Source organism: Trachurus japonicus, chromosome 8, assembly GCF_045865225.1.
Source record: "Trachurus japonicus isolate A0001 chromosome 8, Traja_1.0".
Lineage (NCBI taxonomy): Eukaryota > Metazoa > Chordata > Actinopteri > Carangiformes > Carangidae > Trachurus > Trachurus japonicus.
The window spans coordinates 1640534-1667235 of NC_140914.1; the positions used below are offsets into that span (position 1 = coordinate 1640534).

Consider the following 26702-nt stretch of genomic DNA (forward strand, 5'->3'; position numbering starts at 1 on the left):
TCAAACTTTGACGTCAGTCACGTGACGAGCGACCAAAGCGGCTGAAAATATTTGCCGTTTTGGAAGCTGTCTTGTCTGAAGCGCATCCTCGAGCCTGTTTGACGCTTTGGAAGCTTTTGGTGTGAACGCACAGTTAGCACCAGATACAAATGCTGCGTTCATAACAACTCGGAGGTCGGAATTCCCAACTCTGAAATTTCCGACTTCCGACATCATTGCGTTCACGCTGCAGGAACTTGGAAGAAAAAAACCATGGATACCTGAAGGAAGTTTGTCGTATTGTGGCTCATCGCTGAATAGTAAAAATCAATGCAGCAGTAAATGATGTTTATTCTGGAGGAGAGGAGACGCTGCAGATGAGTGCACATATAGGCCTAATGTTACAGCCTTGATAACAGTTAAACCTTATTTCCGTCGCATAAGAGGAACACAATTTCACACCATACAACAATCACAGCTTAATATAAACGTACTTCATATCGGCTACTGCAATAATACACAAAAATATGTATTAAAACCTCAACAAATAACTTAAAATGTCTAAATTCTAACCGTTTAAGACGAGGGCATGACGCCATGTTTTTATGTTGTCGTGACATCAAGTCAGAAAGTCGGAGCTCTGGTGTGATACCCGAGTTTCTGACCTGTAATTTCCGAGTTCGACGCCGTTCAATTCATTTTTTACAACTCGCAGCTCGTTTGTTTCCGACTTCCGAGTTGTTTTGAACGCAGCAAAACTCCTGGTTGTCCCTTTAATCACACACACGTTGCTGCGTGCGACTCTGGTTGTTTTGACATCGATGTAACTCCATACGCACACACACACACACACTGTAGCTAATGACAGAGAGGTGTGTGTGTGTGTGTGTGTGTGTGTGTTGTAGCTAAGGGCTGGGAGCCGTGGCAACCGTGGTCGCCGTGCCCCTGTGGAGAGGGCGGAGTCAAGAAGAGGACGAGAGTCTGCTCCAGTCCAGAGTGTCCGCTGGCCTGTAGCGGCCCGGCAGAGCAGACCGACGGCTGTCCCACCAGCACCTGTCCAGGTCAGACACACCACACCACTGTCTCTATTCTCAATTCAAGTTCAATTTTTCAATTTCAATAAGCTTTATTGGCATGACTGTGATATACAATATTGCCAAAGCATTGGGGCAGCAATACAAATACAACAACAAATACATATGGTTAATTAATTAGTAATAATATAGAATAAATAAGTAAAAAAAATAAAAAAAATAAAAATATATATAGAAAAAGTGAGGTGCATGTGTGTGTGAACAGAGGTAATCAAACAATTAGTATCATTTAGCAGGAATAACCTGTCTCACCTGTCTCTACCTGTCTCTACCTGTCTCTACCTGTCTCACCTGTCTCTATGGCTGTTTTCGAAACATACTACCGTACTGCCTACTACATACTGTATGTACTGTATACTACATACTGCATGTGGGATTCAGTCTGCTACTTCAGCAGACCGACACCGTTCACACCACAGTAACAGTAGACAAGTTTCCCAGAATGCATTTCACAGCAACCGGTAGCGGTAGCTGTAAAAGAGGCTAAAAGCTGTTTTATTTCCCGCTCTAGCGCTGTTATTATGTAACTTTATTAAGTTTTAATATGTTTTCATGTGAGAAAGTAACTGTTTAGATCCCAAATCTACGGCCAGTTGATCCAAACGACGGCTGTTTAGAAGTTTGCTCCGATGTTTTTCAGAGAAGTGAAGCTCTGCAGCGACCGGGACATCACAGAGACAGCAGCCGGTCTGCAGAGCTGCTCGGCCGGCCAACCTCCGTCCTCATCCCGGGGGAGAAAACCATCGCTAATTAACTTACCCGCAGGTTTTTAGAGGTTTACCACCGGCTGGTTACATTATTTCTAGGAGATAAATGTTGGTCTCAGTGATGAAATCTAACAGCTGTATCAGTAGCATTAGTTAGTGTGAATGTAAAGTGAAGCTTCCTGTGTGTATTGGACAGAAGAGCAGCGCTGCCTCGGGGCTCTGGAGCCTACGGACACAAACCACCACGTTTACATCAAGAAATACATGTTTTACAATGGTTATTAAACTATATAACATAGTTATGCTACACGGCTAAGATACTTCTCTACCGTCTTTGGTTACAGTTAGACGTCAGGGGAGCATTGCATTGTGGGATACAGTACACAGTGTAGACTGGTCAGATACTGGAGATATTTTCAGAATCAGTACGACATCCGGGAACTTTTCGCATACTGCAGATTTAGCTTTTGTTCGCATACTGCATACTGTATTTTACATACTACATTTTGGCCAAATCAGTACGTACTAGCAGTAGAGTATGAGGTTTCGAATACAGCCTATCTGTCTCTATCTGTCTCTACCTGTCTCACCTGTCTCACCTGTCTGACCTGTCCCTACCTGTCTCACCTGTCTCACCTGTCTCACCTGTCTCACCTGTCTCACCTGTCTCTACCTGTCTCACCTGTCTCACCTGTCTCACCTGTCCCTACCTGTCTCACCTGTCCCTACCTGTCTCACCTGTCTCACCTGTCTCACCTGTCTCACCTGTCTCTACCTGTCTCACCTGTCTCACCTGTCTCTACCTGTCTCTATCTGTCTCTACCTGTCTCACCTGTCTCACCTGTCTCACCTGTCTCACCTGTCTCTACCTGTCTCTACCTGTCTCTACCTGTCTCTATCTGTCTCTACCTGTCTCACCTGTCTCACCTGTCTCACCTGTCTCTACCTGTCTCACCTGTCTCTACCTGTCTCACCTGTCTCTACCTGTCTCACCTGTCCCTACCTGTCTCACCTGTCTCACCTGTCTCACCTGTCTCTACCTGTCTCTACCTGTCTCTATCTGTCTCTACCTGTCTCACCTGTCTCACCTGTCTCACCTGTCTCTACCTGTCTCACCTGTCTCTACCTGTCTCACCTGTCTCTACCTGTCTCACCTGTCCCTACCTGTCTCACCTGTCTCTACCTGTCTCACCTGTCTCTACCTGTCTCACCTGTCTCTACCTGTCTCTATCTGTCTCTACCTGTCTCACCTGTCTCACCTGTCTCACCTGTCTCACCTGTCTCTACCTGTCTCTACCTGTCTCTACCTGTCTCTATCTGTCTCTACCTGTCTCACCTGTCTCACCTGTCTCACCTGTCTCTACCTGTCTCACCTGTCTCTACCTGTCTCACCTGTCTCTACCTGTCTCACCTGTCCCTACCTGTCTCACCTGTCTCACCTGTCTCTACCTGTCTCTACCTGTCTCTATCTGTCTCTACCTGTCTCACCTGTCTCACCTGTCTCACCTGTCTCTACCTGTCTCACCTGTCTCTACCTGTCTCACCTGTCTCTACCTGTCTCACCTGTCCCTACCTGTCTCACCTGTCTCTACCTGTCTCACCTGTCCCTACCTGTCTCACCTGTCTCACCTGTCTCACCTGTCTCACCTGTCTCTACCTGTCTCACCTGTCTCACCTGTCTCACCTGTCCCTACCTGTCTCACCTGTCCCTACCTGTCTCACCTGTCTCACCTGTCTCACCTGTCTCACCTGTCTCTACCTGTCTCACCTGTCTCACCTGTCTCACCTGTCTCTACCTGTCTCTATCTGTCTCTACCTGTCTCACCTGTCTCACCTGTCTCTACCTGTCTCTACCTGTCTCTACCTGTCTCTACCTGTCTCTACCTGTCTCACCTGTCTCACCTGTCTCACCTGTCTCTACCTGTCTCACCTGTCTCTACCTGTCTCACCTGTCTCTACCTGTCTCACCTGTCCCTACCTGTCTCACCTGTCTCACCTGTCTCACCTGTCTCTACCTGTCTCTACCTGTCTCTATCTGTCTCTACCTGTCTCACCTGTCTCACCTGTCTCTACCTGTCTCACCTGTCTCTACCTGTCTCACCTGTCTCTACCTGTCTCACCTGTCCCTACCTGTCTCACCTGTCTCTACCTGTCTCACCTGTCTCTACCTGTCTCACCTGTCTCTACCTGTCTCTATCTGTCTCTACCTGTCTCACCTGTCTCACCTGTCTCACCTGTCTCTACCTGTCTCTACCTGTCTCTACCTGTCTCACCTGTCTCACCTGTCTCACCTGTCTCTACCTGTCTCACCTGTCTCTACCTGTCTCACCTGTCTCTACCTGTCCCTACCTGTCTCACCTGTCTCACCTGTCTCACCTGTCTCTACCTGTCTCTACCTGTCTCTATCTGTCTCTACCTGTCTCACCTGTCTCACCTGTCTCACCTGTCTCTACCTGTCTCACCTGTCTCTACCTGTCTCACCTGTCTCTACCTGTCTCACCTGTCCCTACCTGTCTCACCTGTCTCTACCTGTCTCACCTGTCCCTACCTGTCTCTACCTGTCTCTACCTGTCTCTACCTGTCTCACCTGTCTCACCTGTCTCTACCTGTCTCACCTGTCTCACCTGTCTCTACCTGTCTCACCTGTCCCTACCTGTCTCACCTGTCTCTACCTGTCTCACCTGTCCCTACCTGTCTCACCTGTCTCTACCTGTCTCACCTGTCCCTACCTGTCTCTACCTGTCTCTACCTGTCTCTACCTGTCTCACCTGTCTCTACCTGTCTCTACCTGTCTCACCTGTCTCTACCTGTCTCACCTGTCTCACCTGTCTCACCTGTCCCTACCTGTCTCACCTGTCTCACCTGTCTCACCTGTCTCACCTGTCTCTACCTGTCTCACCTGTCTCACCTGTCTCACCTGTCTCTACCTGTCTCTATCTGTCTCTACCTGTCTCACCTGTCTCACCTGTCTCACCTGTCTCTACCTGTCTCTACCTGTCTCTACCTGTCTCTACCTGTCTCTACCTGTCTCACCTGTCTCACCTGTCTCACCTGTCTCTACCTGTCTCACCTGTCTCTACCTGTCTCACCTGTCTCTACCTGTCTCACCTGTCCCTACCTGTCTCACCTGTCTCACCTGTCTCACCTGTCTCTACCTGTCTCTACCTGTCTCTATCTGTCTCTACCTGTCTCACCTGTCTCACCTGTCTCTACCTGTCTCACCTGTCTCTACCTGTCTCACCTGTCTCTACCTGTCTCACCTGTCCCTACCTGTCTCACCTGTCTCTACCTGTCTCACCTGTCTCTACCTGTCTCACCTGTCTCTACCTGTCTCTATCTGTCTCTACCTGTCTCACCTGTCTCACCTGTCTCACCTGTCTCTACCTGTCTCTACCTGTCTCTACCTGTCTCTATCTGTCTCTACCTGTCTCACCTGTCTCACCTGTCTCTACCTGTCTCACCTGTCTCTACCTGTCTCACCTGTCTCTACCTGTCTCACCTGTCCCTACCTGTCTCACCTGTCTCACCTGTCTCACCTGTCTCTACCTGTCTCTACCTGTCTCTATCTGTCTCTACCTGTCTCACCTGTCTCACCTGTCTCACCTGTCTCTACCTGTCTCACCTGTCTCTACCTGTCTCACCTGTCTCTACCTGTCTCACCTGTCCCTACCTGTCTCACCTGTCTCTACCTGTCTCACCTGTCCCTACCTGTCTCTACCTGTCTCTACCTGTCTCACCTGTCTCACCTGTCTCTACCTGTCTCACCTGTCTCACCTGTCTCTACCTGTCTCACCTGTCCCTACCTGTCTCACCTGTCTCTACCTGTCTCACCTGTCCCTACCTGTCTCACCTGTCTCTACCTGTCTCACCTGTCCCTACCTGTCTCTACCTGTCTCTACCTGTCTCACCTGTCTCTACCTGTCTCTACCTGTCTCACCTGTCTCTACCTGTCTCACCTGTCTCTACCTGTCTCACCTGTCCCTACCTGTCTCTACCTGTCTCACCTGTCCCTACCTGTCTCACCTGTCTCACCTGTCCCTACCTGTCTCACCTGTCTCACCTGTCTCACCTGTCCCTACCTGTCTCACCTGTCCCTACCTGTCTCACCTGTCTCTACCTGTCTCACCTGTCCCTACCTGTCCCTACCTGTCTCTACCTGTCCCTACCTGTCTCTACCTGTCTCACCTGTCCCTACCTGTCCCTACCTGTCTCACCTGTCCCTACCTGTCTCACCTGTCTCTACCTGTCTCACCTGTCCCTACCTGTCTCTACCTGTCTCACCTGTCTCACCTGTCCCTACCTGTCTCACCTGTCTCTACCTGTCTCACCTGTCCCTACCTGTCTCTACCTGTCTCTACCTGTCTCACCTGTCTCTACCTGTCTCTACCTGTCTCACCTGTCCCTACCTGTTTCACCTGTCTCTCCCTGTCTCACCTGTCTCTACCTGTCTCACCTGTCTCTCCCTGTCTCACCTGTCTCACCTGTCTCTACCTGTCTCTACCTGTCTCACCTGTCTCTACCTGTCTCACCTGTCCCTACCTGTCTCACCTGTCTCTACCTGTCTCTACCTGTCTCACCTGTCTCTACCTGTCTCTACCTGTCCCTACCTGTCTCACCTGTCTCTACCTGTCTCTACCTGTCTCACCTGTCTCTACCTGTCTCTACCTGTCTCTACCTGTCCCTACCTGTCTCACCTGTCTCTACCTGTCTCTACCTGTCTCACCTGTCCCTACCTGTCTCACCTGTCCCTACCTGTCCCACCTGTCTCTACCTGTCTCACCTGTCTCTACCTGTCCCTACCTGTCTCACCTGTCTCACCTGTCCCTACCTGTCTCACCTGTCTCTACCTGTCTCACCTGTCCCTACCTGTCTCACCTGTCTCACCTGTCCCTACCTGTCTCACCTGTCTCTACCTGTCTCACCTGTCCCTACCTGTCTCACCTGTCTCTACCTGTCTCACCTGTCCCTACCTGTCTCACCTGTCTCAGTCCATGGGGAGTGGTCTTCTTGGTCCACCTGGTCTCAGTGTTCTTCTCCGTGCATCGACAACCAGCGCCCTGACGTCATCATCCCGTCCAGAACGCGTTTTCAGACCTGCGATAGCCCCGCCCCCTCCATCGACCCACCCGGCGACGGTTGCCCTGGAGACGACCTCGAGGTGGAGGACTGCACGTACCTGCCCAAGTGTCCAGGTGAGGGAGGGAGGGGGGAGGGGGGCTGCTGAGTGAAGACGTCAGGTGAACTAGAGCACTGGAAAAGAGAGTAAGGACACCTCCATTTTAGGGTTTAAGGGTTTAAGGGTTTAAGGGTTTAAGGGTTTAAGGGTTTTGCGCCCCTAGTGGCAGGATATGGGTGTTGCAACAGCGCCCAGAAAACCCATTCACTCCAATGTATGTGTGTTGCCCACTTGCTGGTAAATTGATGAAAACGGCCGTGTTTTTGTTTTTAGGTGTCTTGGTCATATCAGATTATACTTATAATTTGTTTATTATAAAATGTAGATTGAAACAACAACTGTTTTTTTTGTTTTGTTTCTTTTTTACTCACCTAAAGGGGACATATTATGCTCATTTCTGCTTCTTGACATGGTACCTTGATGTCTAAAAGTAATGTTAGTAACATGCTTTGGTCAGAAAAACCAACAGATTGAGCACAGCTGGGTTCTCTACACACCAGTTTCACAGCGCTGCTCTAAACGGTCGGTTTAGAATCTTTGCTCTAATGGTAACCATGGTAACCATGGGAGCGAGGGCTTGAATATTCACATCACCCGGCTTGTGATGTAATAAGCCGGGTGAAATTAAAACGGCTTGTTAAAGGTGATAGCTACAAGTTTAATTCCTTCTGGCCAGTAGGTGTTCCACTGTTCTCGCTCCAACCTTCTGTTTTACTGGTTGCCAGTTACAGCAGTAGACACATGACCTCAACATTCTAAAAATTCATCCTTTTGATGAAAAAGTTGTAGCTATAACCTTTAAGAGACACATTTTCTTACTATGGCAGTTTACAAAATATTGACGTAGTTGTCAAAACTGACGTTTAAGGGGTGAGGAGGCATCTGGATACGCAAATACACATAGGTTAAAGCTATGAAAAAGTGAGTTTTGCATAATATTATGTCCCCTTTAATATTTATGTGTAAAGGATCCTCAATGATGCTATTAACGTGGGTGATCTATAAATGTCCTTAAATTATTGAAAACACCACACTGCTCATTCACCAACAATGCAGAGATGTCAGTTCTTTTGCAAAACCCATATTCCTCCACCAGGAGGCGCTGCCATTGGACCAATGCTGTCCTTACTCTCTTTTACACTGCTCTAAACAAAACTATCTAACTAAAGTAAATGTCAATGGTTCTCAAAGTGGGAGGGTTGACAGGGTTCAAGGGGGGGCCACAACTTTTTCCTAGAATTTTTTAATGAGTGACTGACAGACCCGTGTTTCAGACCAAACACTCTATAGAAGTGATTGCTGTCGGAAGATACAACTATTTAAGACTTAGATTAACACAAACATTCACCTTACTTCTGCTTTAAGACACCTGAGAACTATTTTAATTGGTGGGAAAGGGGCGGGCTGTGTCACCTGCTCAGTTTACAGTCAGTACGTTTACATGACACTTGAAAAAACCGAATCCGACTATAACTGGACAACTGAAGTGCATGTAAACACCTTAGTCCGACTGAAATCGGAGTTGGAGAACTCCGATTAAGACACCCAGATAATGCAATTGGAATTTGATTTTCTCCGTCATGTAAACACCTTAGTTAGACTAAAGCTGCACAATGCATGTGTTCATGCTCCACAACAGTGGAGGCGCTTTTGCAAAACCCATATTCCTCCACCAGGAGGCGCTGCCATTGGACCGATGCTGTCCTTAACTCTCTTCTCCAGTGCTCTAAGGTGAGCTAACGAAGCGCTGACGTGTTGCTCTGCTCTGCTCTGATTGGCTGTCTGCAGTGGACGGCGGCTGGGGGGCGTGGCCTCCTCCCGGGCCGTGCAGCGTCACCTGTGGGGAGGGGCTTCGGCTGTCAACCAGGAAGTGCGATAGCCCCGCCCCCAAGTACGGCGGCCAATACTGTGACGGGCCGAGCACGCAGACACACGTGTGTCAGAGCCCCTGCCCAGGTAACACACACACACACACACACACACACACACACACACACACAGAGACACACACAAATTTTACCCCTTTTTGTATTATTGTTTGCCCCTTTTTTTGAGAGAGAGAGATTGTACCAAATTTTTCTACAATTTTTTGCGAAATCTTACCACTTTTTCTAGAATTCTTTAGAGAAATTTTACCAGTTTCTTCTCAATTTTTCTTTTTTACTTGTTATTATTTTTTTCAAGAAATTTTACCCCTTTTTGAATTATTGTTTGCCCCTTTTTTGAGAGAGAAATTGTACCAACATTATCTACACTTTTTTGCAAAATCTCACCACTTTTTTGCTTTTTCTAGAATTCTTTAGAAAAATGTAACCAGTTTCTTCTCAATTTTTCTTTTTTACTTGTTATTATTTTTTCAAGAAATTTTACCCCTTTTGAATTATTGTTTGCCCCTTTTTTTGAGAGAGAGAGATTGTACCAAATTTTTTGCGAAATCTCACCACTTCTTCGCTTTTTCTAGAATTCTTTAGAGAAATTTTTGACTTGTTATTTTTTTCAAGAAATTTTACCCCTTTTGTATTATTGTTTGCCCCTTTTTTTGAGGGAGACAAATTGTACCAATTTTTTTTCTAGAATTCTTTAGAGAAATTTTACCACTTTTTTCTAAGAAGTCTGTTCTTTTTCTTTTTTATCTTACAGATTTCTAGAAATGTTTCAACTTTTTTTTGAGAAATCTTACCACTTTTTTTCCAGAAATTTCTCTATAATCTTTCAAAATTGTACGCCTAATTTAAACGTACATTGATTGTTTGTGTATTTCTGGTGTTTGCTTCAAAATTTTGTCCAATGGGGGTCCGTGGTCTAATTTGTGTCAATTTTAGGGTCCTTGATGTAAAAAAGTTTGCACATTGACCTGCACATTCACCACGCTATGAGATAATCATGTAACATTAGACACAGAGTTGTTTTAGAGGGAAATGCAGCCGGAACTACATTCCAGACACAGCTGCTGGGCGGAGGGATTTCAGAAGAGAAAGTAGTTCAGAGTATTTGTTTCATATATACGTTATTATCTCATAGCGTGGTGAATGTGCAGGTCACAACTTGTCCACCAGAGCGTTGTGGAGTTGTTGGGTTGTGTATTTGATGAGTTTGATGAGGGACACACTGAGCAGAGACACACACAGACACACACTCTGACCACCCTGTGTGTGTGTGTGTGTCACAGTTGACGGGCTGTGGTCTGATTGGTCGGCCTGGAGTCAGTGTTCCGCTTCCTGTCACACAACAACTCGAATCTCGACCAAAACGCGCCAACGCTTCTGCTCTAGCCCCGCCCCCTCCACCGTGCCGCCGGGGAAACCCTGTGGAGGCGGAGCTCAGCAGACGGAGAGATGCAGCCACCTGCCCTTCTGCCCAGGTACACCTACACCTGTCTCTGTGTGTCTACGCCAAGGTCACACTGCAAAAAACTCAAAATCTATCCAAGAATATTTGTCCTTTTTCTTGTCAAAATGTCTCATTTCTAGTCAAAACTAATCTCTTTCCACTTAAAATAAGACTCATCGCCTAAAAATTAACTTGTTTTTAGATCATTTTCACTTGTTTCAAACAAATATTCACTTGAAATAAGTAGAAAAATGTTTTGTGTTTGTAATAAGAAAGAAAAACTTGCTCCACTATCAGATTTTTCTACTTATTTCAAGTGAAAATCTGCTTGAAAGAAGTAAAAAGTGTCTAAAAACAAGCTGCTTTTAATGTGATGAGTCTTATTTTAAGTAGAATGAGATTTGTTTTGTCTAGAAATAAGACAAATATTCTTGGTAAGATATTTGAGTTTTTGCAGTGTATTAAAGCTTCATTTAGTTTTTAGTTTTAGTTTTTCTAGTTTTCCTTTTTATTCCAGTTTAGTTTTAGTTCAACAAGTGATGAAGCAGATTTAGTTTAGTTTTTATTTTAGAGGAATTGACTAGTTTTTATTTAGTCTTAGTCTTAGACCACAACTGTTGTAAACAAACACACACAACTACACAACTACACAACTACACTATGATTGGCTGTTTCAACGGTCGTCTGTCTCTCTCCACCAGTGGACGGCGGCTGGAGCTCGTGGTCGGCCTTCGGGCCGTGCTCGGTGACCTGTGGGCTGGGGCTGCGGGCGGCCGTCCGGCGCTGCGATGCCCCCGCTCCTCAACATGGAGGCAAGCCGTGTCCCGGAGACTCACGCCAAACCCAGATCTGTCGGACCAACACGTTCTGTCCAGGTACAACACACCTGTCTTTAGCCCAATCCCATTTCCCCCCTTGGCCCTACCACTTCCCCCTACCCCTCCGTTTTGTGTGTTCACATGTCGGGGTAGGGGTGTCCCAGTTCCCGTTAGGACAGAGGGGTAGGGGGAAGTGGTAGGGCTACATACCCCTCCAAACGGAGATTTTTCAGAGGCACACTCCAAACGGAGGGGTATGAAAAGTTTCCCAGGATGCATCTTGCGGCAGCCGGCAGCGGTGGCTGTAAAACGAAAAGTTGTTTTATTTCTCACTGTAGCGCTGTTATTACGTCACTTTCTTAAGTTTTAATATATTTTCATGTGAGAAAGTAACTGTTTAGGTCCCAAATGTGCGGTTAGTTTATCCAGATGACGGCTGGTTAGAAGTTTGCTGCGATGTTTTTCCGGAGAAGTGAAGCTCCAGGAGGAGCGGCTCCTCACAGAGGCAGCAGCCGGTCTGCAGCGCTGCTCGGCCGGCCAACCTCCGTCGTCATCCCGGGGGGAGAAGACGATCACTAATTAACTTACCCACAGGTTTTTAGAGGTTTACTACCGGCTTATTAAATTATTTTTAGGAGATAAATGTTGGTCTCAGTGATATAAATCTAACAGCTGTATCAGTAGCATTAGTTAGTCTGAATGTAAAGTGAAGCTTCCTGTGTGTATTGGACAGAAGAGCAGCGCTGCCTCGGGGCTCTGGAGCCTACGGACACAAACCACCACATTTACAAAAATAAATAAATGTGGTAAATGGGTATGTGTGGGGGAAATGGAGGTGGGAGGGGGGGGAGTGTGTGTTGTATTTTGTGTCCCTGAGAAACGTCATCTCATTTTGTCTACATTACACTGGAATGGAGCAAATTGATAATATAAAGACCTTTGACCTTTGACCTTTGAAATGTTTTACAATGAACCGATCAGTCTGCATTAAGTTTTAGTTTATTTTATTAAGTTATATGGTACAAGGCGATTGGATTTCTGGCAAAAGCTCGCCGCATCAGCTTACGTAAAAGCCAGTGAGACTACGTGATGACGTATGTGATTGTTGAAGGGGCGTCCCAATTCGGAGGGGTTAGGGTTAGTCAAGGGCTAGGGGTAAAAAAGAGAAATGTGATTGGGCCTTTGACCCCTACGCTCCCCGCTGTGAGGGGGCGGAGCCTGCAGTCACCTGTCCCTCTGTGTGGTTGCAGTGGACGGCGTGTGGTCGGCGTGGACGCCGTGGGGCCCGTGTAAAGGCGACAAGGCCATCACCTGCAGGAACAAGGTGGTGGGACTGCAGACCAAAGAGCGGCAGTGTCTCCGCCGAGCGCACGGCGGCGCCATCTGTCCCGGGGTGAAGCTCTCCGACCTGCGGTTCTGCAACGACGTCAGCGACTGCCCACGTAGGTGACGCACACACACACACACACACACACACACAGTGGTGTAGTCTATATGTATATGTGATACTCAGGTATACTCAGTATACTGAAAATGCATAAATACTTCAGTATACCCAGTACAACAAAACTAGAGCAGTGTAAAAGAGAGTAAGGACACCACCATTGACTCCCGTGGTAAGGGTTTAAGGGTTTAAGGGTTTAAGGGTCTAAGGGTTTAAGGGTTTAAGGGTTTAAGGGTTTAAGGGTTTAAGGGTTTAAGGGTTTAAGGGTTTAAGGGTTTAAGGGTTTAAGGGTTTTGCCCCCTAGTGACAGGATATGGGTATTGCAAAAGCGCCCAGAAAACTCATTCACTCCAATGTATGTGTGTTGCCCACTTGCTTGTAAATTGATGAAAACGGCCGTGTTTTTGTTTTTAGGGGTCTTGGTCATATCAGATTATACTTAGAATTTGTTTATTACAAAATGTAGATTGAAACATTCATGTAGATAACTGTTTTATTTTTTTATTTTTTTACTCTCCGTGTTAATGTTTATCTGTAAAGGATCCTCAATGATGCTATTAACGTGGGTGATCTATAAATGTCCTTAAATTATTGAAAACACCACACTGCTCATTCACCAACAATGCAGAGATGTCAGTTCTTTAGTAAAACCCATATTCCTCCACCAGGAGGCGCTGCCATTGGACCGATGCTGTCCTTACTCTCTTTTACAGAGCTCTACACAAAACTATCTAACTAAAGTAAATGTTAATGGTTCTCAAAGTGGGAGGGTTGACAAGGTTCAAGGGGGGGCCACAACTTTTTCCTAGAATTTTTTAATGAGTGACTGACAGACCCGTGTTTCAGACCAAACACTCTATAGAAGTGATTGCTGTCGGAAGATACAACTATTTAAGACTTATAATAACACAAACATTCACCTTACTTCTGCTTTAAGTCACCTGAGAACTATTTTAATTGGTGGGAAAGGGGCGGGCTGTGTCACCTGCTCAGTTTACAGTCAGTACGTTTACGTACATGACACTTGAAAAAACCGAATTATTGCCTTAATCCGACTAGAACTGGACAACTGAAGTGCATGTAAACACCTTAGTCCGACTGAAATCGGAGTTGGAGAACTCCGATTAAGACACCCAGATAATGCAATTGGAATTAGATTTTCTCCGTCATGTAAACACCTTAGTCGGAGTATAACTGGACAATGCATGTCTGCTGCTCCACAACAGTAGAGACGGCACCAAGTGGAGCAGAGAAGCCGCCGAACCCCGCAAAGTAAAGAAAAAAACCCAACGTCAGCGCTGATTCAATGCATTTCACACAGCACCACCAGCAAGAGTGTTTTATTTAAAAATAAATTAAAAAAAGAGTGAGAGAGAGAGAGGAAAAAAGGAAGCCTGTATCCATCCTCAGCGTGAATCCGGCCCAGACTGGTGCGTCTGGTCGGGAACTACAGTTGAGAATTTATTATTAAGCTTATAAGTTGTTTATATTCAGTTTGAGGAGGTGACAGAAAAGTCAACAGGACAGGAGGCGTATTAACCCACTGAAACAACGGGTGACACCATGAGGGGGCGATGGACCCGTCAGTTATTACATTTTCTCAGTTGCATGTAAATTAAGACAAGGACAGAAGTCCGACTTGACGCCAAAATCTAATTTTGAGCCGAGCTGGATGAAGCTCTGCATGTAAACGTACTGACTGACTTCTCCTCAGGTGATTAACATCAATGACAGAGCAAAGAGGTGACAGCCAATCACATGCTTGTGTGTGTGTGTGTGTGTGTGTGTGTGTGTGTGTGTGTGTAGTTTCGGGCACCTGGAAGGAGTGGTCTGAGTGGAGTCTGTGTCTGCCCCCCTGTGGAGAAACCTCCCAACGCTCCCGGACCAGAGACTGTGAACCTAAATACACCGGATACAGGTGAGTGTCTGTGGCTCCGCCCCCCTTCTTTACCTGGCAGCCAATCCAAAACACTACAGCTATTCAGCCGCTGGCCCATAATAGAAAAACAGGACCACAGACCATGATGACACATTTATGTTGGTCCGATTGTTTTTGTTTGAAAATGGATTGGCAATATACAGCTCTGGAATAAATGAAGAGAGCACTCCCAAAATGATCAGTTTCTCTGGTTTTACTATTTATAGCTGTGTGTTTGAGTTAAATTCAACTTTTTTGTTTTTGTTTTATTCTATCAACTACCGACATTTCTCCCAAAATCGTTGGGATTATCGTTACGATGTGTGTATTTGTGTATTTGTGTATTTTCGTATCTGTCATACACAAGAGATTACGGGCGGGGTGTGTTAGTAGCGCGGACTCGTCTCGCGGTGCCGGTCAGTTTGAGCTAGTGATGTGCGGATCGATACTGAAATATCGATGCTTCCGCTACCAGGTCTGTGTGCTCTAGAATCGATTCTCAAATGAAAATATCGATACTTTTGATACTTAAGTCATTTGTGGTTATGCATATCATTAACAGGAACACAGTGGAAAGTAACTAAACTATTCAGATCTTGTCTAAATGACACGCGGCTGGTACTTTTTCTTCCGCCTGGGTAAGGGCGAAATGCGTAAGCACAGCGGCAAAGGAGTCATGTGTGGAGCTATTTCAGCTCCACAAACAGTGAAGACGAAGTCTGTAATATCTGTGGGAAAATTATAAATAATATTATAAATAAATAAACAATTTTGTTTCTTATTTTCTTATTTATTTTATGGTTTTATTATTTTACTTATGTTCTTTTTTAGTGTTTGAAACACCATTTTCACATATTTTGTATGATTGTGTCCTCTGTTTGGTTTTTAATGTTGAATTAGCTCGGCTATATTGTAAACGAGGCTGCTACCTCAATATACTTCAGAGTTTAAAATAAATACATACGTTACTTTGATGTCTTGTATCCTTAGGAAGCTATGACTTGAAATACACTACTTTTTTTTTTTTTTTAGATTTACCAGGCACATTAGGTGCATTTGCACAAAGTATTGGTATCGGATCGGTATCGCCAATACCAGCCTGAATTTTACTCGGTATCGGATCGGAAAGAAAATTTGTGGTATCGAACATCACTAGTTTGAGCTGTTTGAGCCTCCACTCTCTCTGTACAAGTTCCAGCTGCTTTCCTGTTAGGAGCGATATCGCCACCTACTGCTTTGGAATGCACATGACATTGTTTGAGACGGGTTTGTGGTTTCATGTGGACGGAGTTATTTTTTATCACACCGGTGGTGTGGACACAAATCTTTTTTTTAACCGGGGTCCATAAAATGATGTAAAAAAGTTTGAGAACCACTGCTCTAGTGTGTGTGTCACCTGCGGGCTCAGTGATCAGGTGTGTGTGTGTGTGTGTGTGTGTGTGTGTGTGTTTCAGGACCCAATTCGGTCAGCAGGGTCTGAAGGTGGCGTTCGTGGGGACACCGCGGGTCGACTGTGGCCCCGCCCCCGACGGCGGCGCGGAGGAGACGCGGCCGTGCCTCAACGCCCCGCCCTGCGACAGCTGGGCGTGACGGCGGCGGCGTTCACACTCACTGGACTCTGATCTGTGATTATTGCTTATTGATTCATTAAATGATTGATCAGAGGTTGTTTGCTTTTTTTATTCAATAAACTTCAATAAAATCACTGCCTCGGGGCTTTTATTGTGAAAGTCGTCTTAACAGGAAATGGCGGCAGTCCATCAATAATCAACGTGGGATGAAGCACTATGGAGGAGTTTGTATTTGGTTCTAAAAGAGTCTGAATCTACGTTACCACTTGTTAGCAGAGATGGACAGAGTACTCCACCCCAGTACTTCAGTAAAAGTACAAATACTACTGGTCAAAATGTACTCCGTTACAAGTAAAAGTATCTCAGTCCACATGTTACTCCAGTAAGAGTATTACAAGCAGCAAATTTCAGTATAAAATAAAAATATAAAATATAAAATCAATGAAACTGAGCTTAACATGTCAGCATTTCAATAAAGATTTAACACAGTAACAGATGGAACAGGAAAGCCATAAAATAAAAAATATATAAAAATTTAAAATTTGAGGTAAAAAATTCAAATAAATAGATATTTGATACAAAGAACATAAATTAAAATTTACAAATATAGGAAATTAGGATCATATACAACAAACCTCACATTAGTTTTCTGGGGTCTGATGAAGGGAGAGATCAAATAAATGTTGATATAAACGTGCATTCTTGGACTTAAAGCAGAAGTAAGTGGTCCGGTCGTTTTCGCTAATGCTGCGTTCCAGGCAGGCTTTTGAAATCGTAAATTACAGCTTCAAGTCACAACTTACGACTTTGTAGCGTTCCAGACAACCCACTCGTGTTTCTCCGACCTGTTTTACCTGTGAAAGTCACTATAACGGCCACTCGTAACTTCTGACCCGTGAACTCGTACCAGATCGAACTGGTACGAGTTCACGGTCGGAAAAATACGAGTTTCCTTGAACGCACCATAACAGTCCTCGTCCCTACGTCGCCACATTCACGGCGTTCCTTGGCTGCACACACAGCCCTGCATGCCGTTCTCTCTCCTCATTGGATAAAAACTGTAGGATACGATAAATGTTTTCTCCGGGGCTCAGAGCAGAGCAGAGTGACTGACAGACCCGTGTTTCAGACCAAACACTCTATTTAAGTGATTGCTGTCGGAAGATATAACTATTTAAGACTTAGATTAACACAAATATATCACTTACTTCTGCTTTAATGTTTTTGAGTGAGTCACAGAAAATAGAGAGCTCTTTTAAGAAAATAGAAACCATAGATATATATGGCGGCTAACGGAGCTAACGGAGCTAGCGGCTAACCATAGGGCTGCTAACGGAGCTAGCGGCTAACCATAAGATATATATGGCTGCTAACGGAGCTAGCGGCTAACCATAGATATATATGGCTGCTAACGGAGCTAGCGGCTAACCATAAGATATATATGGCTGCTAACGGAGCTAGCGGCTAACCATAGATATATATGGCTGCTAACGGAGCTAGCGGCTAACCATATGGCGGCTAGCGGAGCTAACGGCTAACCATAGATATATATGGCGGCTAACGGAGCTAGCGGCTAACCATATGGCGGCTAGCGGAGCTAACGGCTAACCATAAGATATATATGGCGGCTAACGGAGCTAGCGGCTAACCATAGATATATATGGCTGCTAACGGAGCTAGCGGCTAACCATAGATATATATGGCTGCTAACGGAGCTAGCGGCTAACCATATGGCGGCTAGCGGAGCTAACGGCTAACCATAGATATATATGGCGGCTAACGGAGCTAACGGCTAACCATAGATATATATGGCGGCTAGCGGAGCTAACGGCTAACCATAGATATATATGGCGGCTAACGGAGCTAGCGGCTAACCATAGATATATATGGCAGCTAGCGGAGCTAACGGCTAACCATAGATATATATGGCGGCTAACGGAGCTAACGGCTAACCATAGATATATATGGCAGCTAGCGGAGCTAACGGCTAACCATAGATATATATGGCAGCTAGCGGAGCTAACGGCTAACCATATGGCGGCTAACGGAGCTAGTGGCTAACGGAGCTAACGGCTAGCAGTTAGCTCGTCAGCTGCTGCTGCTGCTGCTGCATACGCATTAATACAAAAGGATCAGATCACAGACATTTGAAATTAATCAGTACACTTCAATTTCTGATCACAACAAAATAAAGAATAGTCTGTCTGCATGTCTGTCTGACTATCTATCTATCTATCTATCTATCTATCTATCTATCTATCTATCTATCTATCTATCTATCTATCTACCCGAGACCCCCCCCCTCTCTCTCTCTCTCTGAGTCACCTGATCAATTATCGATTATCCATAATAAGTAAATAAATGTGATTAGTTTAGTTCTTTGTTGTGTTGTTTCAGGTGATGCTGTCACTCTGCCTCCACGTGACCTCAGGTGTTGTTGTTCCTTATTATTACTTTTTTTTTTTTTTTTTCCTGTACAACTTTTCCCGCCATGGTCGGTGACGTCATTACGTGCGGGTATAAAACCGCTGTGAGCAGGGTTCGAACCTGCGCGGGGAGACCCCATTGGATTTCAAGTCCAACGCCTTAACCACTCGGCCATCACAGCTGCTACAGGTGAACCGGAAACAGGAAGTAGCGGACCGTGAGAACACACACCTGCGTCACGTGACAGGAGTTTTACCTTAAAGTCCCAGTCTGTAATTTATTTGTCTTTTTTATGATCAAAAATCAAACCTGTCTTTCATAAATCCGTATTTCACTGAAGTGGAATCACAGCTGCATCCAAATGAAAGCTTTACAAAAAAAAGGGTATGCAGGGCAATTTTTGAAGGCTACAAATGTTAATGTTTATTTAACTATATATTTAAATACTGTTAATCTTATTGGTTCTGGTCCTTTTTTGGTTTAGTTTTGCTTTGATGTTTGTTTGTTTTCTTGCTTGTTTGTTTGTTTTTCCACATTGTAACAATGTTGGGTAGCTTTATGTTTTGTTTTGTTTTGTTTTTGTTTGTTTCTTTGTTTTTCTCTGCTATTTAAAAATGTATTTACTACAATATATTTAAATACTGGTAACCTTATTGGTTCCGTTTTTTGTTGTTTGTTTGTTTGTTTTTTTCCTTTGGTTTAGTTTAGTTTGTTCATTAGCTTGTTTGTTTGTTAGTTGTTGTTTTATGTTTGTGTTTTATGTTTTATACGGTAAAAATGCTGGGTAGCTTAATTTGGTATGTAGGACAGGCATTAATATCAGCATCATGCTTCTGCCTTTTCAGTCACTATTTTGTCGATAATGTTTTGTGTGATGCGACTGAATAAAGAATTTCAATTCAATTCAGTTCAAAGCTTTCTGGTTCCTTAGAATGAGTTGTTAGAAGTCGTTACAAATACATAAGTGGGCGACGCACTGAACCGAGGCGGCCATAGACTAGAGCTTTATGCAAATGAGAATGACTGATGCATCCTGGGTAATTTAGGGGCAGCACCCGGCATTTTTAAATTGCACTCAGTGGCTTTTTGTGTTTTGATGGAGCGTAGACTAACTAACAATCAATGTGAATGTTTTATTTTGTGTTTCTTTTGTAGCACTATGTCTCATAATTATTTTGACACCCTCTTTGAAACCCACCGTTCACGCTATCTTGAAAAATGACAATGAATGAATCTAGCGGTATGCTCCTTTAGCCTCCCACAGTGACAACAGATTGGGTCAGTTGGGTCAAAAAGGAAGGAAGAAGTAAGGACGAAGTGAAGGAAGGAAGGAAGGAATGAAAGAAGAAAGGAAGGAAGGAAGGAAGGGAGGGAGGGAAAAGATTCGGTCAAGGAAGGAAGGAAGGAAGGGAAAAAGGAAAGAAATATGGAGGGAAGGAACAGATTCGTTCGAGGAAGGAAGAAGGGAAAGAAGGGAGGAAAAACGTAAGGGAAAAGGGATTGTGGAAAGAAGGAAGGAAGGATGGAGGGAGGGCACAGATTGGGTCAAAAAGGAAGAAGGAAGTAAGGACGAAGGGAAGGAAGGAGGGAAAAAGGAAGGAAAGAAAGATGGAGGGAGGGAACAGATTCATTCAAGAAAGGAAGAAGGTAAAGAAGGGAGGGAAAAGGGATTGTGGAAAGAAGGAAGGGAGAAAGTAAGGAAAAGGAACAGACTGGGTCAAAAAGGAAGGAAGAAATAAGGACGAAGTGAAGGAAGGAAGGAAGGAAGGAAGGGAAAAAGGATTGTGGAAAGAAAGAAGGGAGAAAGGAAGGAAAGGAACCGACTGGGTCAAAAAGGAAGGAAGAAATAAGGACAAAGTGAAGGAAGGAAGGAATGAAAGAAGAAAGGAAGGGAGGGAACAGATTCGGTCAAGGAAGGAAGAAGAAGGAAGGAATGAAAGAAGAAAGGAAGGAAGGGAAAAAGGATTGTGGAAAGAAAGAAGGGAAAAAGGATTGTGGAAAAGAAATATGGAGGGAGGGAACAGATTCGTTCAAGGAAGGAAGAAGGGAAAGAAAGGAGGAAGGGAACAGAACGACAGGTTTGCTTGTTGACACGTCAGAGCTGTGATGTCACCGTGATGTCACCTGTCCACTGGCTCCGCCCCCTCACGATGACATCAGAGACCAGCAGGTGGGCGTGGCCTCGTCACACCTGGGGAGGAACTTTTATGTTTTATTGTAAATGTTGTAATGTTTGCTCCCTCCCCTCCCTCCCTCCATCCCATCATCCCCTCCCGTTGCTAGGACACAGTTGCTAGGAGACGCAGCACAGCAAAGGCGTTTTCAGTACAATATAGACTTTTATTTTATTAGTTCACTAAAGTTGAATATGAAATAAAAAGCAGATTCGGCTTTTAAATGATTCACAATTTCAGAATAAAGTCGAGTCGCAGCGGGTTTTTCTTTCTCTCCGTCACGTCGACAGACAGGAAGTGCGTCGTCGGTCGGTCGCTCTGCTCTGCTCCTCCACAATAAAAGCCCCACGAGCGAGGCTGCTGCTGCTCCTTCACAATAAAAGCCCCGACGCTTCACTGTCCAGTTTGATTGATTGGATTGATTATTGATTATCAGAGTGAAGACGACGTCCACACTTCCCAATGTCAGACGTGATTCAGACCCGACCAAAACTCAACTCAACGTCCCCCCCCCCAAAAAAAAAAACAAAAACCAAAGAGCGGTCGTCAGGGGCGACGGCCGAGCTGCTGCTGCTGCCAAAAACAAGCCACAACAGGAAGTGAATTCACAAACAAAACAGAACAAAACCAACCAACCAACCAACCACCAACCACCGTGGGAGGGAGGGAGGAGGGAGGGAGGAGGGAGGGGGGGCGGAGCTAAAAGTTCAGCTTCCAATCAGCAGCAGAGTCCAGAACGCGTGACATCATCATCATCATCATCATCAAATCACCAGAGAGAGAGATAACCGCCGGGGGGAATGTTTCATATTTCACTTTATTATTATTATTGTGTTTTCTTTTTTTTTCACCTTTATTTTCATCAGCAATAATGGAAAAATAGAACCTTATACAAACGTCTTCAATTCTCTCAATCTGAGACAAGCAGAGCGCCGACTGCCCCCCCCCTTTTACCCCCCTCCCTTTCCTTTTCCTTTTCACCCCCTCCCCCCCTTTCCCTCCCTCCTTTAACCAACCAACCAACCAACAAAACCAATCACAATCAGGCGTCACCAGCAGCTCGCTCGTCGTTTTGTTTCGTGTGTTTGTTATTTTTTCCACATTTGGCACTCGCTCCTCTTGAGGAATCATCCTGGACTTTTATTTTGAAGGAATTTTCTTTTTCTGTTTTTAGTGCTGCTGTTGTTTTTGTTTTTGTCGTCATTCGTCGTCGTCGTTGTTGTTGGAGCGAGGGGACGCGGCGTCCATCCATCCGTCCGTCCGTCCGTCCATCGGGGACGTTGGCGCTCCGTCAGTTTAGTGCTCGGAGGAGAAAAAAGAAGAAGAAGAAGAAGAAGAGCAACAGAAACGTGAAGTTTTTTTTTTTTGTTTTTTTTTCTCTTTTTTCTTTCCACAAAGTCACAAAGTTCCGTCGGTTCTGATCCACTCAAAAGTCTTTTTTAAAGTTTCTCGTCGGGTTTTTTTTTGTAAATCCATGTTTGTTTCCCTCCTTCCCTCCCCCCCGGCGGCTGCAGCGGAGGGGGTCGGGGGGGGGCAGCGGGCGGCGGCGGTGGCGGCGGCAGGTCGGTGTGACGTCATCGTGATGTCATAGATAGGAGAGCCCGGCTACAGCGAGAGAGGTGCATTGTGGGAGGGGGAGGGGCTTAAAGGTGAGTTTGGTTTTATTTTGAAAAGGGAAGAGGAAGGAAGGGGAAGTGTCAAAGTCCAAGTCCACAGGCCGTTCAGAGAGGGGAGGGGGGGCGGGGGGAGGGGGGGGGTCGTCATGGTCGCCTGCTGGGTCAGAGGGTGGTGTGATGTCATCGTCTCTCGCTCGCTCACTCGCTCACTCGCTCACACGTCTCTCTCTCTCTCTCTCTCACACACTCGACTTCGTCTTCGACCGACACAAAGACAGAAGAGTTGGTTCCATGGGGCAGTTTGTGTCCTCATTGTTCACTGGTGTCGATCTCTCAGCTCGCTCTCTTTTCCCCGACCGGCAGCGCTCTGAAACACAACGTTTTACACAACATTTATTTAAATATAATATAAATTTAGATTTATAGTAAGTGTGAACAGGTGAAACATTATATAGTCTACTTGCCAACAATGAGTACCCAGAAATGTTGAGTACCCCAAAGTTTTATGTTAGAAATATAGTATGGGATAGTATGGGTCCCCAGTATTCAGAAACTGCCGGATGCTAACTTATATATATTGGGCAATTAGCATAACTGACACAATTAGCATAAATTAGCATAATTGCCTATATGGGCAATATTTAAACAAAATTGACTTGGCTGATCTGGGCAATATTAGTGTGGTTTTAGGGGTTATACCGGAAGTTTAGTTTTGAAATCCATAAAAATCGGCCCACTGGCGGTTTAAATCTGGTCCCTTCCGGTTTAGACAGCCATTTTGAATTTTGAAAATGTCAGAAATGGATTCAGCATCATCAATAACCCCTAAAACCACTCCAATATTGCCCAGATCAGCCAAGTCACTTTTGTTGAAATATTGCCCATATAGGCAATTATGCTAATTTATGCTAATTATGTCAGTTATGCTAATTGCCCAATATATATAAGTTAGCATCCGGCAGTTTCTGAATACTGGGGACCCATACTATATATTTCTAACATAAAACTTTGGGGTACTCAACATTTCCGGGTTCACAATGGGGCCCTATGGGCTGGCAAGTAGACTAATGGGGATTACGGCAATGGGCCAATTTGACAAAATGTTGAACTATCCCTATAATCATAGCAGTAGGTTCGTTACCTTTAATTGTCGGTGCAAGCTATTTTTAGAACGGCGGAGCAGAGCCGTGAGCTGCTCAGAGCTACGCTATGGAGGCTCATTATGGGATTTCTTTGGTTTCAAACTCATCAAACTCATCAAATACACAATCCAACAACTCCACAACGCTCTGGTGGACAAGTTGTGAGCTGCACATTCACCACGCTATGAGATAATAACACAACGTTACCACACAGAGTTGTTTTAGAGGGAAATTCATGCAAAACCACTGATGCACGTTGCCTTCAGGGACAGTTTTTCATCAACAGTCTCTGTATTTACCTCTAAAACAACTCTGTGTGGTAACGTTGTGTTATTATCTCATAGTGTGGTGAATGTGCAATTAAAGGTAACGAACCTACTGCTATGACTATAGGGGTTATGGCAATGGATTAATTTGACAAAAATGTTGAACTATCCCTTTAAACTAACAGATTTCACCATGAAACTTCCCAAGTTTATCACTTAAATTAAGATTTATAGTTTTTGTATTACAAGTTTTGTCTAATTTTATGTTTAAATATGTAAATTAGGTAATATCTAATTAAATATGCACTCATTTGCATATATTTTCAGAACAGAAATCTGAACAATTGATAAAACTACTTTGTAAAAACTTCTGACTAATATGTCAATAAATGAGAAAACACTGTCACCAGCCCTAAAACATCTAATGTCTCCATGTTTGTAGTAATAAAATGTTGTATAAATGAGGCTGTGAATGATATATCAACAATCCCCTCTGTAAAAACCTTCAGGATATAGAAAGAGATCAAAGTGGAAGGTTTGGTGTTTTTTCTGGTATGTGTAACAGTGGAGCAGCTGTTTGTCCGTACGACCCACTGTCGATAAAGTTCATTCAGAGAGAGTGTGTGTGTGTGTGAGTCTGACCAGGCCTGGCTCTTCAGCTTGCGCAGCTCCTTGGTGGCCCACGTGGCCAGGGTCTTGGTCTTGGTGGTCTTGGAGCGCCGGCCCTCCGTCAGCAGGTCGTTGATGAGCGGGCGGATCTCCACCAGCTTCATCACGTCTTTACCGAACGCCGTGCACAGGTCCCTGAACGCAACACAACACACACAACACGTCAGTTCATCATTATCATTATTAATCAATAAAAAACCCACAACATTATTTCATTGAAGGTGCAGAAACAGGCGACAGGTCGTAGCTGCATCGTTCAAGTCAAACACAAAACTAACTGGAACAAGATTTGTTTCTTGACTAGCTTCAAGTGTACATTTTCTTCCACAGACAGCGTCAGATGGCGACTCAAACATGCGCCGAGAAGTTTTGCACCTGAACACACCGAGCGTCAACTTGGGTCTCGACTCCGCCAGACTTTGAATTAGATCTAGTTTTACAAACATGTCGGCTTGTTGGAGACTCAAACATGCACCCAGAAGTTTATTTACTTCATCTGACGCTGTCTGTGGCTTTGAGGGATGGAAACAGCCTAAGCAGCAGAACTTCAATCCGCTCCCATTCATCGTTGCCGTGGCGACGCGGGGACAGACACAAGTACCGCACAACAGGAGAATTAAACTGAAAACCTTCTGATTCCTTCTGTTAGACCTGAATGATAGGAACATACAGCCTGAGGTGAATTCGCCTGGAATTGTCCTTTAAGTTTTATTTTACTAAGCTCCTGTGTATAACATGGTTACGGTTTCCTGCTCGTCTTCTTAAGTGACTCGCCCACTGATGATGTGTTTTTAGTGCGTTTTAACACCGCATTTCCTCCTCTTCTCTTCAGGCATGGTCAGCAGGATAGGTAGGCTGCTTGTCAAACGGCGTGTTATAGCCGTTGCTAAGCAACCGGACAGCGGCGTGAATGTTGATCACGGCACTAAACAGCTGTTTTCTATTGCGGTTCTAGGTATAAATGGTCATATTTTTATTTTTTTTTATCCCACAGACTTCAAAATTCACTAGATGATTAATGAACCCATTTTAGGAAAAGTCATGAACTGAGAGAAGTGCAGGTTTTGTTTTAACAGAGTTACACATATTTAAAAACACCAGGGGGGTAAAAATGACCCCTTGGCGGTTCTAGTGTTAAACGCGTTGGCCGGTTCAAAGTTGCGTTGGGGAACCAGAACCAGCACGGTGCCGGAGCGCTGCCAGAGTGAAACGGCTAAAAGAGACAGTGACAGACAGAGTGTGACTGACCCGATGAGTCCAGCAGCGTTGGCCACCACGCCGTCAGAGTGGTCCTCGTCCTCCGCTATGTGGTGGATGAAGGAGAGGATGAACTCCACCCGCGGCTGCACCAGCATCACGTCCGCTGAGGAGGAAGAGGAGCTTCATCATCATCATCATCTTCATTATTATCATCATCATCCTCCATACACATACAGCGGGGAAAATAAGTATTGAACACGTCAACATTTTTCTCAGAAAATATATTTCTAATAGAGCTATTGACATGAAATTTTCACCAGATGTCGGCATCAACCCAAGTAATGCACACATACAAAGAAATCAGAACATTAATGTCCATAAATTAAGTTATGTGTAATAAAGTGAAATGACACAGGGAATAAGTATTGAACACATGAAGAAAAGGAGGGGCAAAAAGGTATGGAAAGACAAGAAAGCAGCTGGAGTTTGTCATCCTGTCTCCTATCAGTGCAAAGTAATATCTGCTGGTTTAGTCCTGATTGATGCCTTTTAAAAAGGTTTCTCACCACCAAGGAGTCAGACAAGAAGCATTGCATGATGGGTAATAGCAAAGAGCTGTCTAAGAGCTGTCTAAAGACCTACGCAACCAAAGATTTCAGACAGAAGAGTCAAAACAATAATCAGAAAGGTTCCCTAACAGTCCAGGACACTGGTGGAGAGCTTCAGACAGACCTGGGATCAGCAGGTACAGTTGTTTCAGAGAAAACAATAAGTAATGCACTCAACCGCCATGGCCTCCATGTCTTGCATGGTGTGCGTGCATGGATGTCAATAGCTCTATTAGAAATATATTTTCTGAGAAAAATGTTGACGTGTTCAATACTTATTTTCCCCGCTGTATACACATATATATATATACACATTGTTAATCTGTTGGGTCCCGCAAAACCAGGAAGCCGTTGTCGTGGCAACAGCCTGAAGCTTCCCGGGTGAAAAGGACCCGAGTTTTATCTGCGACGTCGTAAAATCGTCCTGGTCGGACTGAAGCCAGGAGGAGGAACCGACGTCACGTCACATGACACACAGAGAGGGAGGGGGTGTGTGTGTGTGTGTGTGTGTGTGTGTGTGTGAGTGTGAGTGTGAGAGACAGAGTGTGTGTGTGTGTGAGATA

At 44.9% G+C, this 26702-nt stretch overlaps 2 protein-coding genes and 2 non-coding genes across 4 annotated transcripts in view; 1 reads left to right on the forward strand and 3 right to left on the reverse strand.

Annotated features, from left to right (window-relative positions):
• LOC146982276 (properdin-like) overlaps positions 1-16171 on the forward strand; it is a 26071-nt gene extending 9900 nt beyond the window's left edge. The window contains exons 4-11 of the mRNA XM_085783298.1: positions 885-1040; positions 6769-6972; positions 8745-8912; positions 10126-10317; positions 10988-11161; positions 12355-12546; positions 14355-14466; positions 15921-16171. Coding sequence (XP_085639424.1) covers positions 885-1040; positions 6769-6972; positions 8745-8912; positions 10126-10317; positions 10988-11161; positions 12355-12546; positions 14355-14466; positions 15921-16056 — 1334 coding nt within the window. The 3' untranslated portion in view covers positions 16057-16171. The remainder of the gene's footprint in view (positions 1-884; positions 1041-6768; positions 6973-8744; positions 8913-10125; positions 10318-10987; positions 11162-12354; positions 12547-14354; positions 14467-15920) is intronic.
• Positions 16172-18563: 2392 nt separating this feature from the next.
• trnas-uga (transfer RNA serine (anticodon UGA)) lies at positions 18564-18645 on the reverse strand. Its single transcript has one exon. It is a non-coding gene; the product is annotated as a tRNA-Ser (tRNA).
• Positions 18646-21841: 3196 nt separating this feature from the next.
• Positions 21842-26702, reverse strand: part of kpnb1 (karyopherin (importin) beta 1) — a 39651-nt gene continuing 34790 nt past the window's right edge. Inside the window, exons 20-22 of the mRNA XM_085783286.1 lie at positions 25580-25694; positions 24305-24466; positions 21842-22621 (exon numbers count right to left, since the gene is read on the reverse strand). Of these exons, the coding sequence (XP_085639412.1) occupies position 22621; positions 24305-24466; positions 25580-25694 (278 nt within the window). The 3' untranslated portion in view covers positions 21842-22620. The remainder of the gene's footprint in view (positions 22622-24304; positions 24467-25579; positions 25695-26702) is intronic.
• Positions 26460-26600, reverse strand: LOC146982279 (small nucleolar RNA SNORA79). Its single transcript, XR_015036493.1, has one exon. It is a non-coding gene; the product is annotated as a small nucleolar RNA SNORA79 (small nucleolar RNA).